A 21999-nucleotide genomic window follows, 5' to 3' on the forward strand; every position below is an offset into this window, starting at 1 on the left:
TAGCTCAAAGCGTGGCAAATGTGCTTTGTGAGTGGCAAGTGAGCTTTTTGTGTTATCGTGATCATAAAGAGGGCCGCGGTGACCTGGTGGTAAGGATCTCGGCTTCGGAACCGGAGGTTCGTAACCCGATTCCACCGAAGAACCGTCGTGTAAGGGGGTCTGTTGCACGTTAAATCCGTCATGACCAAACGTCCTCCCACTGGTGTGGTGTGGTGTGGAGAGGGAGGCGCCAGCACAGGTGTCGTTCTCGTCATCTGACCGTGGTTCAAAATGACGCGGTCCGTCCCAAAATAGCCCTAGTGTTGCTTCAAAACGGGACGTTAATATAACCAAACCAAACCAAACTGTGATCATAAAGAAACACAATTGTAAAGATATGTTTATCCGACTCGGAGCATGGGTCTGAAACGTGAATACTCGTCAAAATCTCGAGTTTGAATTTTTTTTAACAACTACAATATTTTCTCTTTGTATAGTTGAAAGTTTTAGGGAGACTATTTCCAATGTTTTATAACGTTCAACTGTGCTATCTTTGGCGATTAGTCAGTGGGATTCATTTAATACAGAAGTATCAGGAAACAGAATGCGTATTTTAGACTCTTTTCTTTCAGACTAATACAAGCCAAAATTTGAATCGAAACTATAGATGTAGTCACTTTGTTTATTTTATGACGGTGTAACAGATTGGCAGTAACAAAATTGAAAAATTCTTTTTTAATTCATTAACTGTTTGTTTGACAGCATATTTTTTTATTTTACTGATTTTAATTTTTAATTGTATTATTATTATAGTACACTCCCGAGTATCCGGTCCAATGTGACCAGATAATAAAAAGGTTGGATAGACTAGAGTTCTATGAACTCATTTTTTTGCCCACCAGTACCAGAAAACAAAGTTTTTATACCAAAACTCACAGTTATAACGCGTATTCTCTCACTCCTTATTGAGTACTAAGCACTCCATTTATCTCAATATGAGGGACCATGGACCGGTGAATCATAGAAGCTGTTGTCGGTAACGTTGGAATCAAAATAAAAGGCTCTGTACTGGTAGTTTATATATGTTTATATACTGCACTACACATTTCAAGAATTCGTTAGAGAAAAAGTAAGTTAAAAGATATAAACTATTCATATTTTAACATAAATTCTGTAGTGCCTAACTTAAATGTAAGAAACATAAACAAAACATTAACGTAAATCGTAGGCTTAGTTCTCAAGAATATTGGCTTAAATTGATTTTATTTTTCACTGATAAATGGTTACACAGATATGAAAAGGTAACCCTAAGATAATAGTCAAAACGTACAGTTTTTAGGTTTTGAAAAGTCCTTAATAGAGGACTTAATAGACGCCTAGCCCTCTTCATTTAATTATGATAAAAGAAAACTTGACTTGAGAGTACGGAAGCCGGATAGTCGCAAACCGGATACTCGGAAGACTACTGTATTTTTATTTAAACATCAGATTAACCGTGACTGTGATGCAGAACGTTTTTACTTTCTCCAGCTTCGCTTGTATTTATTTTTTGCTCCTTGATTTTTCTCATACGCTCATTGCTTTTCGACAATTGATTGAAATAAATATTTTATGGTTAAAACGATGGAGATACAATTTTCTTAAACAAGTTTATTTTTCATTGTGGCTTGCCTTATTTTTGAATCATTAGCTTAAAAAAAAAATCATATTTCTAAGCGAATTAAAAAGTTCTAAGGAAGGTGTTCAGAAATCGCTACTAAATTTTATTTTAATTTGAATAGATTGGACGACTATGATCGCTGTAAATGAAAAAAAAAAAAAGTTTGAAATTGCTGCAAAAATAATCAGATCATACCTCCAAGTGAATCTGAAATTTAGGAAAAAAAATATTCCTAAGAAAAATGCTTGGTAATTGAAATGATACGTTATTTTAATTTTACTAAGATGGGGAACCACGACCTACGTAAATCAAATAAAAGCGCTAAAATAAATTATCCTGGAATGCCGCAAAGAAAAAAATGGCCACACCTGGAAGTGAATATAGGATTTTGAGGGAAGGGGGGGGGGACGACGAACATTTTTCTGAAATAGAGACTGCACGTGACTTCAATTTTGATAAATTGGGCGACCAGTATCTATGAAAATTAAACGAAAGCCTAAAATTAAATTACCACACACACACACACAAAAAGGTCATATTTGTAGATAAATTTAAAGCTTTGAGAAAAAAATCTTTAGGAAAATGTTCTGGAATTAAAATTATACTTGGTTTTAATTTTAATTCGTTGGACGGCCTTTATAAATCTAATAAAAGCAAATAAGTCTTTTTAATTAAAATTATCCCCAAAAAATGAAGAAAAAATATCCTCGAAGTCTTACGTGTTCAAAGCTGCAAAGTCTCTTAGCAACTGCCTGCTACGCTTATTTAAAAATCCAGCCCTGCGAGTTTGAGAAACCAAGCATATACAGAATTATTATCACAAAAAACTTTAAGTAGCTCTGATAGCTAGTCGCCTTCGACTATCAACTGGTTAGTTCATTATTTTAAAGAAATTGGTGTAGTTATATCAATTGACTTACAAATATGTTTTTTATTTGAGCTTTGGTCAGTTTGAAGAATTTACTGTCACACACACACCCAAAAGAAAAAACTAGTAATCAACCAGAGATAATAAATAAATATAATCCTGTATAGAAAATTCGTTAGTTCAATAAAATTTCAGAAATTCAGAATTTTTTTATAATTATTCCGAATTAGACAACAATTCGATTTTTTCCCCTTTAAATCCTTGAATTTCCTATTAATTTCAATTAAATTTCGTTCGTTTGAAATCAAAACTGAAAATTGTTTTTAATTCTGAATTTTTTTTTTTTTCAAAATAAATTCTTTTTGCGCCTTCAATGTGGATGAATGAATAATCTTTCAAGGCCCTCAATTCAGTTGTTGTATTGAATTGTTTAACAATGTATTCCATCAAAAAGAATGTAAGAATTTTTAAGGAAACTTGGGTCACAACCACCTTAGATGTGTGTGACTATTTATTTTGAAATGTTATTTTTGACTATTTGAACTGTTTTATTTTACTGCTGCTGTACTAAAAGTTAACTACACAATGCACTTATTAATGGATCCGATTTGGTTGAAAACATGAAGTTAGATAAACATTCGCATTTTTATTTTATTTTATTTATTTATTTATCTTGTAGTTTCAAAAAATAGGTACGTTTCTGCTTCCAGTGATATTTTTATTTCGTCTCTAAGCCAATTAAAAACCAAGGTATAGCAAACTGCTGGCATGTAAGTGATGCTTATTTTTAAGCATTTAAAAATTTTAAATGCATTTTCTGAAGAACGAGCTTTTTTCATACTTATGCTGCTCGAGTATCTCAGGTCATATCTCAAATCAAGTCTCGAGTCATATCTCAAAAAATAATAAAGATATCTTAATGAGATTTATAATTAGTGCTCGTTATGTTATGCAAAATGGATTTAATGTTGAATACTCTAGAAGTGGGTTTATGATTTTTTAATGTAAATATTGTTGAAAAAACTTCCAAAATTTCATAGGTAATTTCAAATGTTAGGCACAAAAATTTTATTTTTGAATATAATTATTATAATAGTTTGTTACACTTTAAGATATGTCACACATGTAACATTACAAAGAAAAATGAAAAGCTGTAACAATTTTTTTCTCCAGAACAATTCTAGTTTTAGTAAATAAGTACTAAAATTTTCATCAAAATAGACCTTTTCTTCAAAAACTACATATATATTTAAATAATTTCACTTTTATCCATCAGTTTATCCTTATGTTAACAAAAACAAACAAACAAAAAAAGAACATCATATAAACATTTAAATATTTGTTTTTTTCGAAAAATCCCTTCCGAATCTATTGGATACCTTAAAATTAATTAATTAAGTAATCAAATTATTTTTGAGGTATAGAGATATTGTTTATAATTAAAATTTCTTTAATGATTGAAATTGTTTACGAATTATTTATTATCTTTCCGGCTTCGGCAACCAATTTATTCGCCCGGAATATTGATTTTCCTGGCTTTTAAATATTTAATATGGAACACGCGTATTAAAAATTTTACTGCAGCATTTGAGAAGGCTGAAAAATCTGAATTTCATAGAATCAATACGTGTATAAATTAAAGTGTATATACTACAAAAATGAGTGCAGAAAAAACAAAAAATCCTACTTCCTAGTTCGACGTATGTTCAAAGGAAACGATTTTTAAAAAATCTTAATTTTAACATCGACTAAAGCATGCAATGGAATGATTTGAAAGAACGGAAAAATTAATTTGAAATAGCAATAAAAATATTGTTACAGCTTGTGTGTCGAATTTTAAAAAATTATTAAAATGAAGAAAGATATTATACGGAAATGGAATTGCTATCTATATAAGATAAACATTCATTTTCAGTGTTTGTAGTCTTAAACTGCTAAAAATTAAATTTTACTGAGTTTTATTTTTTTAAGAAATTCTCTTTTTGACTCACTGAATTATTTATTTTGAAGCTAAACTTTTTTGAATACGAATTTTTGGAGAAATGAACTTTTACTATAGCACCATCAGTTTCGAGCGAACCGAATTCTATTGCAGTTTAAAATTCGCCTTCCCACCGGATAGATTTTACGTCCCACAACAAATCAACTTGCTATAAAATCACAACTGAAACCCCTCCCCTCTCCCTCCCTGCAAATAAATCGAAGACACCCATCCGGAACCAAAATCGTCTGGCTATCTTGTACTTTACTTAGAACACACTCAGGGACCGTGAAACGGCCCCCGCCCCTCGCAATTGTGCTGCTGTATGAGATTTATCAACATTACCGGTCAAATTTAGTAAATGCACACACTTAATTCAGTGCGAGATGCAGTCCATTTTCGAGCGACCCCCTGACCGCTCGTGTGAATCCTCCTCTTTGTGCAAACGGTTTCGACCTGCAAATTGCACGGGACACCTAAACTCGGGCCCCGCGGGGGGTTGCGGGCGGTGTGTACAGGAAAACATTTACTCACTACTGTCCCGCGTGGACCACCCTGACGTTCGCAGACCACCCAAGTTGTCGGTCAGCAGAATGGCACGTGCGCCGAATCGTCTGCGCAACAGGTTGGAATTCTTCCTTTCCACCTCCGTGCCTGTCTCTTCTTGGCATTCCTGTGCCGGCAGGGTTGAAAGGGGGGGGGAGAGGGCTTTTGTTTTTTCGAACACTTAATGGAGTTGTATTGGTGGCTGCAGGGACCCCCCACACCGGCTCTTAATTTATGTCGTTTGATGTTCCGTGAGGGATTATGCTCGTCGTTGGTAGGAGCGCGCGTTCGTGGGTTGGGTGTTAGCGGCATTCCGCATTGAGCAGGATTAGTCCAGATCCGGCTGGGATCGCCAGTAATCCGGGAATATCGGGTGAAATACGAAGTCCGCGAATAAGCTGGTGTTTCTGAATTTTCAAATGACTGGTTAAACTTTAACCTCGCCGGAAGCTTGCTTTTACCCTTTCGGAACACGAGAAAAGAAGGGGGTCAATCGTTCGTATCTGTTTCTTTGCTTAATAATGCGTACGTAAAAAAGCGAGCTCTTACAAGGTCACAAAATAAAACAAGAATGAAACACATACAAAATTCACAGAAATAAAATATAATATATACAATTCATTCAAATAAAAGGAGCACTTAAAATACATGAAACTAAATAAAAACATACAAAATAAAATATATATATATAAAAAATGGTGGGAGAGGTCTTCCCATAATTTTCTCACATAATGTGACATGCTAGAGAGCGCCTTGCAAGACACTGGCGTACAATAGTTACGAAATATTAACTTTAGGAGTTAATTTAGCATTTTTGTTGAATCTATCGCATGATCCTTGAAGAGTTATTTGGCGTTTAATAGTATCCGAAAATTTAATTTGCGTTTTAGTTAAGTTTTTCTCAACCGATTGGAACAAATGTTTGACACAAAACTACACTTGTAGACACAAAATCCAATTCCATATTTGATACATTTAAGTCATTCCGTTTTTGAGTTATGGCTTTTACATGTACAGAGAGACCGACAGTCAGCCCATACTTGCATTTAATCCAAAATTTGGCTGGTGTCTGCACTACACATGTTAAATCTGTGTACCGAATTTCATATACCTAGCACTCTTCGTTTTGTAATGATCGTGTTAACTTATAATCGAACAGACGGACTTCCTTAGAACAGACTTTATTCAAAATTTGACAGATATATGCAAATTTGCTGTAAAGACCGTGTAAAAAATTCCATCCGTCTTGCTGAATGCGTTTTTCAGTTATCTGTTGCAGACAGACGGACGGACATTTCCCCAAAAAATGTGTTTTTCGAATTCAAGGAGATCTGAAATGTGGAGATTCACAAAGTTTCGAGTTGAAATTTTTTTGACAACTACTATACACTTTCTTTACTACGTATACGAGAAAGTGAAAACAATGAATCCCAAAATAAACACTCGCACACATACAAATTTGCGAAATAATATAATCGAACAAAAGAGTACATTAGTTATTATGAGCGAAATACATTTAATTTGAAAAATAATAAATGAACAAAGAAAGTATTGGGATCTCTAGAATATTAATTAAAAAGTTTGTAAAATTTGTATAAAGGGACTTTATTGATGTAATTTCCTTTAAGGTAGCTAGCTGACAACGTTAAAAAGTCTATTTTTTCGGGAAACCTGATAAACAATTTTTTTTTTCCTTCGTGAAATCATTTGAATTTTGTATCTAAGTCCATGTTTTAATTCTACTTTCATCTTTAAATTCTATTTTCTTAAATTTTAATATTTGGTAGAATATTCTTACAGAAAACCTCATGAATTAAATCTAATGCATAGTTTGTTATTAAAAATGATATAATGATTTCTAAGTATGATCCGCAGTTCCTGATCTAGAGAAGAAGTAATTTATTCATTTAGTCATTTACAAATATATATATATATATAAAAATTCTTGTTAGTCGATTTCCAATATTTATTGAATAGCTAGAAATACAGCGTATTTCTTAAACTATCAGCAAAATGTTAAGTAAATCACTTTACAAAAACATATCACTTGAAAAAAAAATGCCTTAAAAAAACGGAAAATTTTCTTTCATAGATATTGTTTTGATCGTTTTTATGCAAGAATTGAAAAATACAACTATTTATGATAACTTTTCAAAAAAATATCCCAAAAGTAATTGCATACTTTTATTAAAACAATCTCAACTGTGACGAATGATATGATTTGGATAATGATGAGAATTATAGCTGACGCTGGATACAATCTTCCAAACAACAGTTCTAAGTTTTTAGCATTTGAAACTTGGAATTCTAGCGCTAAAATTCTAATAATCCAACCTCTGCATAAGAGGTTAGTTCAAATAGAATCACAAATCGGAACCACCTCTTGTGCGAAAAGAATGAAATAATTGATGTAACAAAAATGTAAGTTATTTACTACTATCCGGCATTGTGGAATAAAAATATTTTAGGGTTTATTTTTCAAAAAAATATTTTTAATGTGGAATGAATAATCCCCCAACCTATTTTTAAATTTCTCAGCTTAAAAAAAAAAAATAGATTAGAACGAATGATTTTTAAATACTTTCGAAAAATTAATTTCCATAAAACATTAATAATTTTTAAAGAATAATAAAAATATATATATATCATCAAACATAGTAAATAACATTTTATAGGCTACAATAATCATATAAAACTAGCTGTTGTAGGCCAAATTTACGAAACCATATTAGGACACCATATTTACGAAAATAACAACATATTTGATAATAGTAGTTCAACGCGCGCAAATACTTGTATTTTTAAAAATATATATATAACGAATATTATTTAATAAATAGAATATTTAAACTTATTTTATGTTAAAAGGTCTTTTATATCGCATAAGAATAATATTACACAAAAAATTCTTATTATCGTCTGCAATTTCATATTTAATTAATTAGTATAATTTGCACCAAACGATTTTGTAACTTCTGAAAAGAATACAGAAGCTACGAAAGGATTTTTAAAAACTGCCAACACTAATACTTTTCTCTAATAATAAGGTACAAAAACTTTTTTAAAGGATGATTCAGAATTTAATTAAACATTGCGAGTGGTATCTCGTGGGCAAATAAAAAAAAAATCACTTTAAAATATCTACAATATATTTTCACTCCATAGGAATGGTAATCCTAAAGATACAATAAACTTTTTTCACCACGGAAACATAGTTTTTAATTAATAAAAAATTGTATGCTCAATGAATTATTATGAAATGTTTGTTAAACTTTATAATATTTGTGAATAACATTTGAAAAAACATCTACTGTGTAGTTAGGATATTTTTAATACACGAAATATTTATGCATTTCATTTTCTTTTATATAAATACCAGTCAATTATTTTTCAATGATTTTTCTCAATAATATGACTGACCTTAAATTTCTTGTATTTCTATGATTAAATGAAGTTCATGGTTTTCTGTTTCTACAGAAGAAGTAAAGTTTAATTATGATATTATAAATTTTCCTACATTTAAAGAACAACTGTAAAAAGAAATTGATAAATAATTGCAAAAAAACTGGAGAGAAAAAATGTTCAAAAGAACTAGAAAAAATGTAATTTTTTAATTATTAAACAAAAAACATCTTCACGAAAACAATTTTCAACATATTAATATGCATTAAATAACACTTCTTTTGAAAATCACATTTGTGTATTCTATGTCCGGACTTCCTTTTTTTTTAGCAAATAACTTTTCTTCATGTTTCTTTAGATTTTTCAATTGGTTTTGACTCTGTTTTTATTTATCTATAAAAAAAAATTGAATTTCCATTTAAATTGATTGCTTTAAATGAGAATTTTTTTTTCTTTAACTTATGATGATAGATATTTTAGAATTCCCTTTGAAATTATTTTACATATTTGAAAGCAATTTTCTTTTCTGCTTAAAAACAATTTATATATAAAAAAAATTTTTAAGTCAATTCCTACTTAGGTCAACAAAGAAAATTTTTACTTTAGTTACTTTTTAATTCAGTTTGTTTGTTTAGTTTATTGTTTTCACTCATTCCTAAATTTATATCCTGCTAAATATCTTATATAAGAGAAATTTTTTTCTCCCATATAAAATTAATACTTATTAATTAAATTTAATTAATGAATTAATATTTGAAAAACTGTATTAACATCAAGTGTCATCCACTACAAGTTTTAAAAATATGTATTTGAACTTGAGTGGATGAATGAAAAGTATTTTATGAACGGTTGGAAATTTGAACAAGATATATATATATATATATATATATATATATATATATATATATATAGATAGATAGATATATATATATATATTTAACACTTGCATGTAAATAAACAAACAGAAAGTATTTGATAAATCTTGACATTTCAGAGCTTTTTAACGAGAAAAAAATATTTTTGGAATTATGTCTATCTCCCCACAGTTTTATGAACATAATAACACAAAAATACCAGCTAGTATGGTTTCCTCAAATCTTTCTCATATATTCTCTAATAAAGGTATTATCATAAAGAATTTCTTGCATGGTACTGACGTACAATAGTTAAAAAATATTAATCTTTGACGCGATTTTAGCATTTTTTTTTTTTACTGAGTCTATCGCGCCCTCTTTGGCGAGGTTTTTGGCGATTAATCCCTGACATGCAGTTAACAGTAAAAAAAAAAAAAAATCGTATAGTCAAATCGTTAATCAATATTAATAATCAAAAATCAATTTTGTATTTGTTTTAGACGAGTTTTTCCCACGTGATACAAACAAAAATTTGACACAAAAATACATTTGTAGTCACAAAATGCCATACTACATTTGATATATTTAAGTTCTTGCGTTTTTGGCTATCGCATTTATGTTTCTGAAAGTACAGACAAATGGATGGTCAACCCCTTAACGGATTTCGCTCAAACTTTTCCAGATGTCTAGATTATAGATGTTAATTCAGTGTACTGAATTTTTACTCTCTACTCTCTACTCTCTTAGTTTAGTGATAATCTTGTTTAGCTTATATTCGAGCAGCAGGACATATAGACTTCCTTTGAACGGATTTTGCACAAAATTTGACATATATTTGCAAATTTGTCCTAAAAACCGTGTATCAAATTTCATGAAATTATAATTGATGTGATAAAACCGGCAAAAGAAAAAAAATGTTCGAGGTAACAAAAAACAATGGAAGACATCTGTTTTAATTATTAGATAAATTATACTTAGTATAGCAGGCTTAGAGAAATTTAGAAAATGCCTAATAATTAATCAGAATTCGTATTATTAAAAAAATGTCGCTCTGAAATTAGAAATTTCAGATTACACCTCAATTTGAAGGTAATTTGTTCAGTGATAATAATTCTGCCTCTTTTTTCTTTTTCTTTAAGAAAACTGTTCCACTTTAAGTGAAGAAATGTTACAATGAAAGATTCAGCTTCATCATTATTCTGAACTATTTTCAAATCGAAATTTAAAATTAAAAGAAAAAAGAATTCCGCGATCCTGAGCTATAAAAGGAAAGATGTGGAAAATCTATATAAGATCGTGGTGTTTTGATCACAGCGTTTGTTTTTTTTATCTAATAGATTTTGAGCATTCATGCGTAGATATTTGAGTTGGCTAATAAGAAATAAATATTTAAGTAATACTAATTAATATCTTATAAATTCTTGAAATCTTTAATTATGATTTTTCTTAGATTTATTTTTATAATACGAAAAAAAAATTATTTTAAAGAAAACAGATAATAATATTAAATAAATTATGCAATGTATTCAAAGTACTATAAAATTTACAAACATACTTTCAATCAAAGTTTTAATGCAAAGACAAGCACTAAATTACCTAGCTTCAACAATTAAACATCCAACGTTACTGAGGTTTCAAATATTCTTGTATCTAGTTAATAAAAACTTCATTTTAAAACTTATTTTTATATAAAATATTATAATACTCAAAATCCTTCATCCTCGGAAAGTTTAAAAAAAAAAAATTGAAACGAGAATGTAATAAACTTACATTTGATACATTTGATCTTCAAACGATTTTTGAAAACTGATGATAAATAATTTTTTTTACCTTAACATTAGTTGTTCTTACTAAAAATCATAAATCGTTTGTTTTTAAATTTTTATTTTAGTGTTTTCTTCCAGAATTTTAATAATGTTTTTTACAGAAGCTCTCTGTGCATATTCTTATTTTTAACAAAAAAAGATATTGCACAAATTGTCTTTTAAAATCAATGAAAAATGTTGCAAAACTATTTTATAAAATGAAGAAGAAATGTTTTAAAATAAAAAATAGAGTAGTTTAAAATCTCACGGTTGCCTAGTTACAAAATATTTATGAATTTCTTTAATTCAAAATTATCCGTATCGATTCAATTCTAAATTAAATTTTGTAAAATTACTAAATAATAATAGTTTGGAAAAACTTCTATGGAACAAAAAAACAAAAACAAAAAAAAAACTATTATTATTGAAAAGATAATATTTCAGATTTCAGATGATATAAAAATATTTCTTATGGGATAATTTTCTTCGTAGTTCCGGTGGAAAAATAATAAAATTTTGATCAATTTCTATTTAATCAGATGGTTTATTAATTTTTACAATTGAAAAAATTGAAAATAAATTATCTTTTATCTTAAATAACAAATACACTGAGTTTGGTTGAATTAAATCTGAGTTGTTTAAAGGGAGAAGTAGATCATGCATACTTAGAATATGTATTTTTTTATATTAAAATAGAAATAAAAAAAGGAGTAATTAATTCAGATGAAAAAAACACTTGTTTCTAAAACTTCCAGAAAAAATTATTTAATTAGCATTCATTGTGGTCATAAGCATTTTCAAGCGCACTAGTGTATATATTTATGAACTAAATAATAACTACTAATAAAAAAGGCAGAAATATGTATATATGTGTGTCTGTATGAGTATGTGCATATGCACTCCAGACGAAACCGTTAGACCAGGAACAATCGAATTTGGCAAACACATACTTTGAAAAGGAAATGTGCATGTCATAGCAATTAAAAAAAATTAATTAATTAAAAATTCAGCATGATTTTCTTGATAAATTCCGAAAATATTCATGCACAAAAATTATTTTTACACTATTTTAAAGCTTTAAAAAAAAATTAATAATATCATTTTAGTTACTGCAAAATTCCATATTCTAGATTTAATTAAATTTTTACAATATTTTATGAATAATTTACAAAAGTATTTTCAATGTTGTGAATGAAAGCTATACCGTTTGCATTGTTTGAACAAGAAATTTATTATTCATAGAAAAATTGTGTATGCATTCTGGGCATCTCTTCCCCAATCGTTTGAAATCAAAATCGATTGGGAATTAATTACACATACTAAATTTAACTAGATCACATACTAAATTTCATTTATCTTTGTCATTAAGTTAATGAATTATCGCCTTTATGTACATGCAAAGGCCAGCAGATGGTCAACCCTTTGATAAATGGTTCAGAATTTGATATGGATCCATACGTTAGATGCTAAAACTATTATTATCTAGTATTATTATTTTCTTATCCATTATAATTATGAATACCAAATTATATTAAGGCCAAATATTGATTATACTATCTATATTAATACCAACTAAAATTTTTGCGCATATTAACATGATAATATTTTAAGTCTGGTATTCTGTCATCTAAATAAGTGTTATAAAATATTTACTTCTAGAGTATAACAGCTTATTCATTCAAATAAGATGAAGACAATATTGACGTATCAAGACTAAAAAAATTATCCTATGATGCTTCGAAATTAAAAATTTTTTTCCTTTATAAATTAGTTTTCGTTTATTATATTCAAACTAGCTTAACAATTTGAGAGTCGGACACAACAAAAAGCTGCATTTTCACGCGGGAATTTATTTAACATTTTTTTAATTCAGCATGATAGCATGTTATGTAAACCATAACACATAGCAAAATATTCTGAAATATCTAGAATATCTACCATTCTAGATGAAACATGGTACATCCTATACGTGACTGATATATTTTAATAAATAAGGCATATAAAAAGGAAAGGGCGTCTTTAGAACAATTCTTTTTGGATTTCAAAATTCTCAGTTATTTAAATATATTCATGAATGTCGAATAAAGAATTCAAGGACACTTCCAGATAATTCACAGAACATACCAAAACAATAGGGCATCATTAGAACAATTCCTTTCGAACTTCAAGTTTTTTAATTATTTGTATTATATTCGTAAATGTAATGTAAAAAATTCAGGAATATTTTTAGATATTATAAAGCACATATCGAAAAGATATGGTGTCACTAGAACAATTCTTTTGGAGCTTCAACATTCCAAATTATTCAGAATTATGTTTGTTAATATAGAATAAGGAATTAAAAGACTTTTTTAAATAATTAACAGTACATGTCACAGCGATATGGTGTCATTGGAACAATTTTTTTCGGATTTCAAAATTCTTAATTATTCATAAATGCAGAGTAAAGAATTCAATAATATTCTTAGAAAATTCTCAGAACATACTCTTAAAACAATATGGTATAACTAGAACAATTCTTTTCGGATATAAATTTTTAATTATTTAACATTATATTTGTAAATGTAATGTAAAGAATTAAAGGGAATTTGTAGATAATTCAAAACAAAGTAGGTATGGTGTAGAAATGATATGGTGTCACTAGAATAATTCTTTTTGGATTTCGATTATTCGATGATATATTCATGAATATTGAGTAAAGAATTCAAGGACATTTTTAGATAATTCACAGCGCATATCAAATCGACATGGCGCCATTTGAGCAATTCTTTTTGGATTTCAAAACTCTAAAATATTTATTAATGCAGAGTAAAGAATTTAATGATATTTTTAGATAATTAACAGCACATGCCAAAACGATATGGCGCCATTGGAACAATTCTACTTGGATTTCAAAATTCTTAATTATTCATTAATGCAGAGTGTAGAATTCGAAAATTTTTTTAAATAATGCACAGCACATACTAAAACAATGTGGTGCCACTAGAACAAGTCTTTTCGAGGTTCAATTTTTTTAATTATTTAGTATTATACTCGTAAATGTAATATAAAGAATACAAGGATATTTTACATATGTCGAAACGATATGGTATCACTAGAACAATTCTTTTGGAGCTTCGAAATTCTTAATTATACATCATTATTTTCATAAAAACAGAGTAAAGAATAAAAAGACTTTTTTAGATAATTAACAGCACGTGTCAAAGCGATATGGCGTCATTTGAACAATTTGTTCTGGGCTCCAGAGCTTTGAAACATGGTCTATCATATTCATGGGCATTGAGAAAAACATCCAATGTGCACTCAGTGCAATGGGCAATGAAGCGGATAAAAGGCCTAACATCGCCTTCGTTGGCCATTTGTAAGGTGTTGTAATACATCGACCTGTCTTGTTTCCTTATGATAACGGGAGGATATCCGGCTTTCATGAGGATCAAGTTCATGAGCAGGCGAGCAGTTCTGCCGTTTCCGTCTACAAATGGATGAATATGGGCGAGTCTGTAATGGGCCACAGCAGCCCTTTTCACTGGATGAAACAGCTTCATGTTATCCGACTGGAGCCATTCGACGAATCGTTCCATCAGATATCTGACCTCTGAAGCAGGTGGTGGTACATAATCCCCCACAAAGACCTGATTTCGACGGAAAGTACCAGCTGACAGGGGATCCACATGACCAAGGACCCTTTTATGGATTTCTAAAATATCGAAGACAGTCAATCGTTCTGATAGGTTCAATAAAGTCTTATTTATGTACCTTAAGGCTGACTCGATTCCCAAAATCTCGTTATGCTCCATGATGCTTTTGCCTGGAATGGTTGTTTTGGTCTCTACAACTGCTCTGGTCTCAGAAAGGGACATGGTATTGCCTTCTAAGGCCAAAGTATGGTGTATGTGAAGGAAATAAACCTCCTTTCTAATTCTTTTGAGAGCCGATTGATTATGCTTCAAAGTCACTAAGTCTGTTCTTTTTTTATCGATTCTTTCCAGTTCTTTTCGATCCCTTGCCTCCACAAGAGGCATGGTCCTGGTTCGATTGACAAGAGCCCGGGTGTGGTTGGGGCACAAAATCAGAACCTTGACATACAAGTGATCAGCTGTAATGACATCGTTCTTGTTTTCTTCTAGAAATTCTGCATAATGATTTAGAACTTCTGGATGTAAAGGCTGTAATGTCAAAGCGTGCTCGAATAACCTTTTCGCCTTTTTCAGTTTCATTGAATCTTTCATCTTTAGAGCAATCTGTATAGCTTTCATAGCTTCTAATTCGGTGCCATGATTTTGGTATTTTGATGTTGAAAATACCTGACGGAGGTTATCTAAAAAAGCTGCATCTTCATTATGTAATTCCACTTCGTGTGAATCAGGAAAGAAACTTGGAATCATGGGTAAATTTCCAAAATGATGGTTGCAAGCGACTGTTGAATTGGTTCCATCAGTCACTATCGTTGGGCTTTGTTTTGCAGTCAAAGCGTCACCAAGATTCGTTACATACAAAATAGTTATTATTACAAACAATAAAACAAAGACTACCGTAAAACTCGTGCTAGAAGTAATTGCATTTTTGTTAAAAACGAAGAAAAGTTGCGAGTATGGTATTAAAGATATTTCTCCTGTTTGTGACCAAGTCATATTTTTGGAGTAATTATTATTTCCAGTGATATAATTTCAGGCAAGGAAAAGATGTAATCTTTCAAATTACAAAGAATTCTTCAGCTTCCTTAATTTTGTTTACATTATTACGTTGCCAAGAAAAGTGAAAATTAATATTTTAAATGTATTTAATTAGAAGGCTTTCACACTAGCGTCGCTGATTTTCATGCTTTTACTCATTTGATAGCATTTATTCCAGACACTTTTTCTAAAAAGGATAATTCATGACAAATAAATTAAAGCATTAAATGTAAACTAAACATTGCAAAGTGAAAATGGATAGGGAATTATTTAAAATTAATATTATTGAAATATAATTTACTTAAGTTGATCTGAAATTTCAACTAAATATCATTGCTATGTTAACCTTATTTTATACAGGAGAATTCTTCAAAATTCAATTCTTTTTTTCTTTAAAAAAAAATGGAATGAATGCGGACGTCGTCAGGAGTGAAGAAAAAAAAAAACAGATTTGAAACATTGTTATTATTATTATTTTTACAAAATGTATTAAAACAAATGGTTTCTTTTTTTTCCTTAATCAGAATAACTGAAACTTCTAATTTATTAGAAATGCATAAAATATGATGACTAAATAAAAATCGTTTGGCATAAAATGTTGAAATAATCTAAAAGATATTTTAATCTTTTAGATAATTTCAACATCTACTCTTTTTATTTTAATCGATATAGTTAATTTCCATAATATGAATGAATAGATAATATCGTTTGGATTTTTAAAACTAACTTAGGAATTATAAACGAATGCACATGCATTTGTAATTGTGTAAGATTTTGAAAAAAAAAAAAAAAAAGTCTAATAATTTAAATATTTGCTAGAATTATTTTGCTTCTTGGTGCATGGCATCATATATTCTCGTGACAAATATTTTAATTTTGTTCTTTCATAGTTTTTGTTTAAATTGATTCAAAATCTAATCTAAAAAATTCAATCTGAAAGTGACATAAGTAGGGATTGCAATACCGGGATACCGAATACCGGTATTTTGAGCCATTTGTACAATTTTGTAATACCGGTATTCACAAGTTTAAATACCGGTTTTTCGGTATTTACTAGAAATTTTTAAAATTGTCTCCACTGTATGTTCAGGTACCGGGAACATAGCAATATAGTATACGTTTTTGTTTTTATGTCTCCCTAACGGGCGAAATTAATTAGCTAATTAATGGCTTAATTAATTGCTTAAATCTAAATTAGCGAAACATGGATTATACCTGAAAGAAAATGTTGTATCCATAACGACTGAGGGAGCAACAATCATGAAAAAAGTTGGAAAGTTGATTTGTGCAAATCAGCAGTTGTGCTATGCACATGGAATTCAATTAGGAGTAATAGATGTATTATACAAAAAATATAAAGAACAGAAGAATCCAAATACTGTGAATATAGAAACTTCGGATTCCAACTTTGAAAAGAGTAAGAGTGAGAGTGATATTGACAATGAAGATAATGACAATGTAATTGTTGAAGAAGATATTGCTAATGAGGATGAAATATTAACCCATCAAGAAATGCTTCCTATAATTTATAAAGTTCGAAAAATTGTTAAAATATTTAAACGTTCCCCTATAAAAAGGATATATTACTAAAATATATACTAACTGAAAATAAAACAGAATATATGTTAATATTAGATTCTAAAACATGTTGGAACAGTCTACTCCTAATGATGGAACGATTTTTGAAACTGAGAAATCCAATCCAAAAAGCAATAATCGACTTAAACCTGTAAATTAATTTTTCAGATAGTGAATTCGACTTAATATGCAGAACTATATCAGCTCTACTTCCAATAAAACTGACTATAGAGGCATTATGTTGGAGAGATTCTAATTTATGAACAGCTAATGCAACAATAAATTTCATGTTGCAGTCACTGAAAGAACAGCACACATTAGTATCTGAAGAATTATATATTATATTGAAAAATCGCACAGAAGAAAAGCATACCGAAATAGAAAATGTCTTATGGTATTTACATAATTATAATGATTTTAAAAATGAAAATGAAAAGAAGAAAAGAAAATAACCAATTCAAATCTGATTAAGTTAGAATAAAGTTTCTTAAAATTTTTTCCCCACAAACCTATCTACATTCAGAATTCGGTTCAATTATCGAAGATTTTGATGTCACTACTGTCGATAGTGAAAAGGAATTGGCTCTTGAACAAAAATTAGAATTAGCGATAAATAAAAAAAATTCAACGAACTAAAATACAATACAGAAATCAGCTATATCCAAAACCATCCGACGAGAAATCGATTTATTTGAAGTTGAGACATTTAGAGGTAAATACTTGGAAAAAGTATATCGCGTATTGCTAACAGTATCACCAACTGGCGTAGATGCCGAAAGAGCGTTTTCGACAGCTGGTCATTTTTGCACAAAATTACGTTCCAGGCTTAGTGACAGTACAATAGATGTATTATTTTTTTAAGATCACATTTCAAAAATTTGTAATAGTACCACAAACTGAATAGTGATATTTACACTTTTTTTGTGATTTAAATAAATAAGATGTTTCTTTACTTTTTTGTGATTATATACTGTTATAATTTATAAGTTACAAATTATTTTTGTGATATTTACACTCTCTAACAAAACTGGCAAATAAAACAAAGAAACACCTGTGTTTTCTTTCTTTTTCCAACATTTCTAATACCGGTATTAAAACCGGTATCCCGGTATCAAGATTTAAAAAATACCGAATACCGGTTTTGAACTTTTGGTCCGGTATTGCAATCACTAGACATAAGGCTTATAATCAAAGCAAGAAATTAGAATTTGATCAATGCAGTTTTTTTTTATGCAAGTAAATTTTTCATTATATTTTTAATCTTAAGTTTCCATTACAATTGTTTAGTAAAATTAATATGAATTCAGTGATAAGTTCTTAACTAATTATCATATTTTACATATTTAAATTATTTCAGATGCTCGTATGTAGTGTTCAAATGCGGGAGTATGTTGCAAGGGATTAAGAGCAAAATGATTAATAATAATAAAAAAAATTTCTGCAAATTAAAGAAAAATTTTAAGCATTAAAAAATGAAAAGAAGAACCTGTTATTGTAAGTTTCATAAAGCAATAAATACACAGTAGTTAGTTAAAAAAAATATTTGAGTCCTATCTTTTTCATATAATATAATTAGCTTTTGTGAAGAAAATCAAGCAAATACTGTGAAAAAAATACCTACTTACTGATGGATTTGGTTCTACTTTTCATATTGATCTACAATTTTGGGTAATTATTAATTAATTATAATAGAGACAAAACTCGCCAAACGTAGCACCAAAATTGTAATTGGCATTGCAATCCTATGAGCGTGTTTTACACTTACGAGAATAAAACATGCATCTCTTTATGTTGTCTATACAAAGTTTAGAGGCAGAAAATCGTAACTAAACCAGCGGCAGTAGTCTATTCAGAACTTTCTCGTAAACTCTCTAATAAACTTGTCATGCCAGAGAATGCCTTGCATGGCAAAGGAGTACAATAGTAATGAAATATTAACTTTTGGTGTGAATTTAATATTTTTGCGCCAATCGATAGTGTCATATTTGGCGTGTTTTTTTGGCGATTCATCCCTGTCATACCGTTGATAGTATTCAAAAATCGAATTTTTGTTTTAGATGAGTTTTTTTTCTTCTTCCAACTTATAGAAACAAAGATTTGACACAAAACTACAATTTTAACCCAAAAATTCCATACCAAATTTGATATATTTAAGCCAATGCATTTTTGAGCCATAGCATTTACATATTTCTGAAAGTACAATCTACCCACAATTTTATTTGTATCAAACTTTGATAGGTGTAATGGATGTCAAATGAGCGTACCGAATTTTATCTATCAAGCTACAATTTTGTAGTTATTGTGTTAACTTATATTCAAACAGATGGACAGACGAACTTCCTCTGAAAGGATTATTCTCAAAATTTGATAGACAGCTGTAAATTTAATGTAAAGACCATTCGAATTCCAACCGTGTAGGTCAAAGCATTTCAGATTTATCTTTGTCACAGGCAGGCAGACGGTTATTTACCAAAAATATGTTTTTTGAACTCAGGGAGACCTAAAATTTGGTGATTCGTCAAAATCTCGAGTTCGAATTTTTTAACGATTACTATACTTTCTATATGCTGTGCCTACCAGAAAGTAAAAATATGAAGATTGAAACAATTGGTAACAAATGTTTCAATGTTCAATAATTGGTAACAAACAACAAATATTCTTTTCCAATTTATTCTTGCGGTGATCCCTGATCAAACTACTGACTATTGTGCCTTTGGTCAGTTGAAAAATGCTCTTTCTCATATGAAATCTACCATAATTTATGGATTAATAGCAGACTAGTTGGAAAGTATCATGTCTAGAAATCAATATACCTGGAAATTTTACGAAAATCCGTTCTATTATAGAAACCATGATGAGACTGATACTCCAGAAAGAGGGCTGTCAGATAATCATGCATTTAACCCTTTGTAAGGCCATGGAAAGTATGCTTCCCACCAAATTCATCGATCTTTGGGTGAAGTTATGTAGATTGGTTTAAGTTCTGACAAATTTTTCAATAAGACAAAAACTTAGATGCTACAGTTCCTTGTCTCACACAAAATGGTGTGTCTTGATTTGTTACTTAATTATTAATTAACACAATAAATTAATGAATCAAATTAAATTTATCTGATAAGTTAAATGATTCACTTTCCTTAAGCCAGTCTCATTCCTAAAAATGTTTTACGATACTGTGACTAGAAAAAAAAAACATTTTAAAGGATTAAATTAGCAGGAGTGACCGTTTCCAGAATTTTTTCATTTACAATAAAAGTTATCCCTCCCCCCCTTTGTGCCTTAGTAAAATTAAGTAATCCCGCAAATTTCCGTGCATGGCATTGGGACATAATAATTACGAAATATTGAAATCTGTTATGAATCTAGTATTTTTATAGAATCTATTGTGCGAATATGAATTTCAGAGCCCTTTTTTAGAACTGATATTTGATATCGAATGACAGCTTTATCACAAAAATGCATATCAAATTTCGTGAGTTTTTGCACTTATATGCATACAAAAATGCATACTGAGCATTGGTTCAAAATTCGATAAGAATTTACATTTTAGATTTGTATGCTACATTTTGTCTATCGAGCTCTTTACGTTTTATAACTATCAAGTTCACTTATACAACCAGGTTGACAGACTTTATCTGAACGGATTTCTTTCAAAATTTGACAGAAATCTACAAACGTAGTTTAAAGTGCATGTACTAAATTTCATCCGCCTACCTCAAACCGATTTTGAGTTATTCGTGTTTACGGACAGACGGATAAAACAGAATGTCAAAAATGTATTTTCCGAAATCAGAGGGGTCTGAAACATGGAGATACATCGAGTTCGAATTTTTTTTTTTTTTTTTTTGCGGTTGCTGTGTCTGCATGCTTCCTATATGAGAAAGTAAAAAAATAGTCATTAAATTTTAAGCATTAATTAAACATTGAAAATATGAAAATATCCACTCTATTATTCACCAATATTAAGCTGTTAACAAGCAAGAGCCTGTTTTCTTTATTATACCCGAAAGCACGCAGTGAAAATAAAAATCTGAGCATTTGTGGAGTTCACCGCTTTGCCCAAAATCAATGCTTTCTGGTGAAGGAGGATAGTATTTTTATTAAAGAATACGTCAGAAATTTTAGGGTTCCCACTGGTTGGAAGGATGTCTGTGTGAAAAAGAAACCTCAAAAACGTTTTGAGCTAAACTGATGGAATTTGGTAAATGGACTTAAATCCAAACTTTTAGATTTCTTACCCATCTTGAACGAAATCCCTTTTGGGGATGCCCGGCTGTCCGAGTACAAGTATACATAACTATTAAACGTGAAGTGCTAGATAGATAAAATTTGATACATAAGTTTCTCATCTAAAATGTAGATGTGATTCAAATTTGCATCCATGAAGGGTTTAACCGTCTGTCGGTCTGCGTTTTTGCTTGCATATACACGATATTTAATATACGAAATAATTGAAATAAACGAAATTTGGTTTACAGATTTAGTATTTATAGGATAAATTCTTGTCAAATTTTGAACCAAATCTCTTGATGGGTTGACCGCTTAGCAGTTCGTATTTTTACATGGATGCATAATTTCCATCTAATATGATTCATAGGACAGATGATTTATGTAAAAATTTAAAATTCATAATTAATCAGAGCATTTATTGGC

The 21999-nt window shown here is 29.7% G+C and overlaps 1 protein-coding gene across 1 annotated transcript; it reads right to left on the reverse strand.

Annotated features, from left to right (window-relative positions):
- Positions 1-14295: 14295 nt before the first annotated feature.
- On the reverse strand, positions 14296-15480 carry LOC129956769 (protein adenylyltransferase Fic-like). Its single transcript, XM_056068711.1, has one exon. The coding sequence runs from the start codon at positions 15478-15480 to the stop codon at positions 14296-14298; it is 1185 nt and encodes a 394-aa protein (XP_055924686.1).
- Between the last annotated feature and the right edge of the window lie 6519 nt (positions 15481-21999).

This window comes from Argiope bruennichi, chromosome 11 (assembly GCF_947563725.1).
Source record: "Argiope bruennichi chromosome 11, qqArgBrue1.1, whole genome shotgun sequence".
NCBI classification, from domain to species: domain Eukaryota; kingdom Metazoa; phylum Arthropoda; class Arachnida; order Araneae; family Araneidae; genus Argiope; species Argiope bruennichi.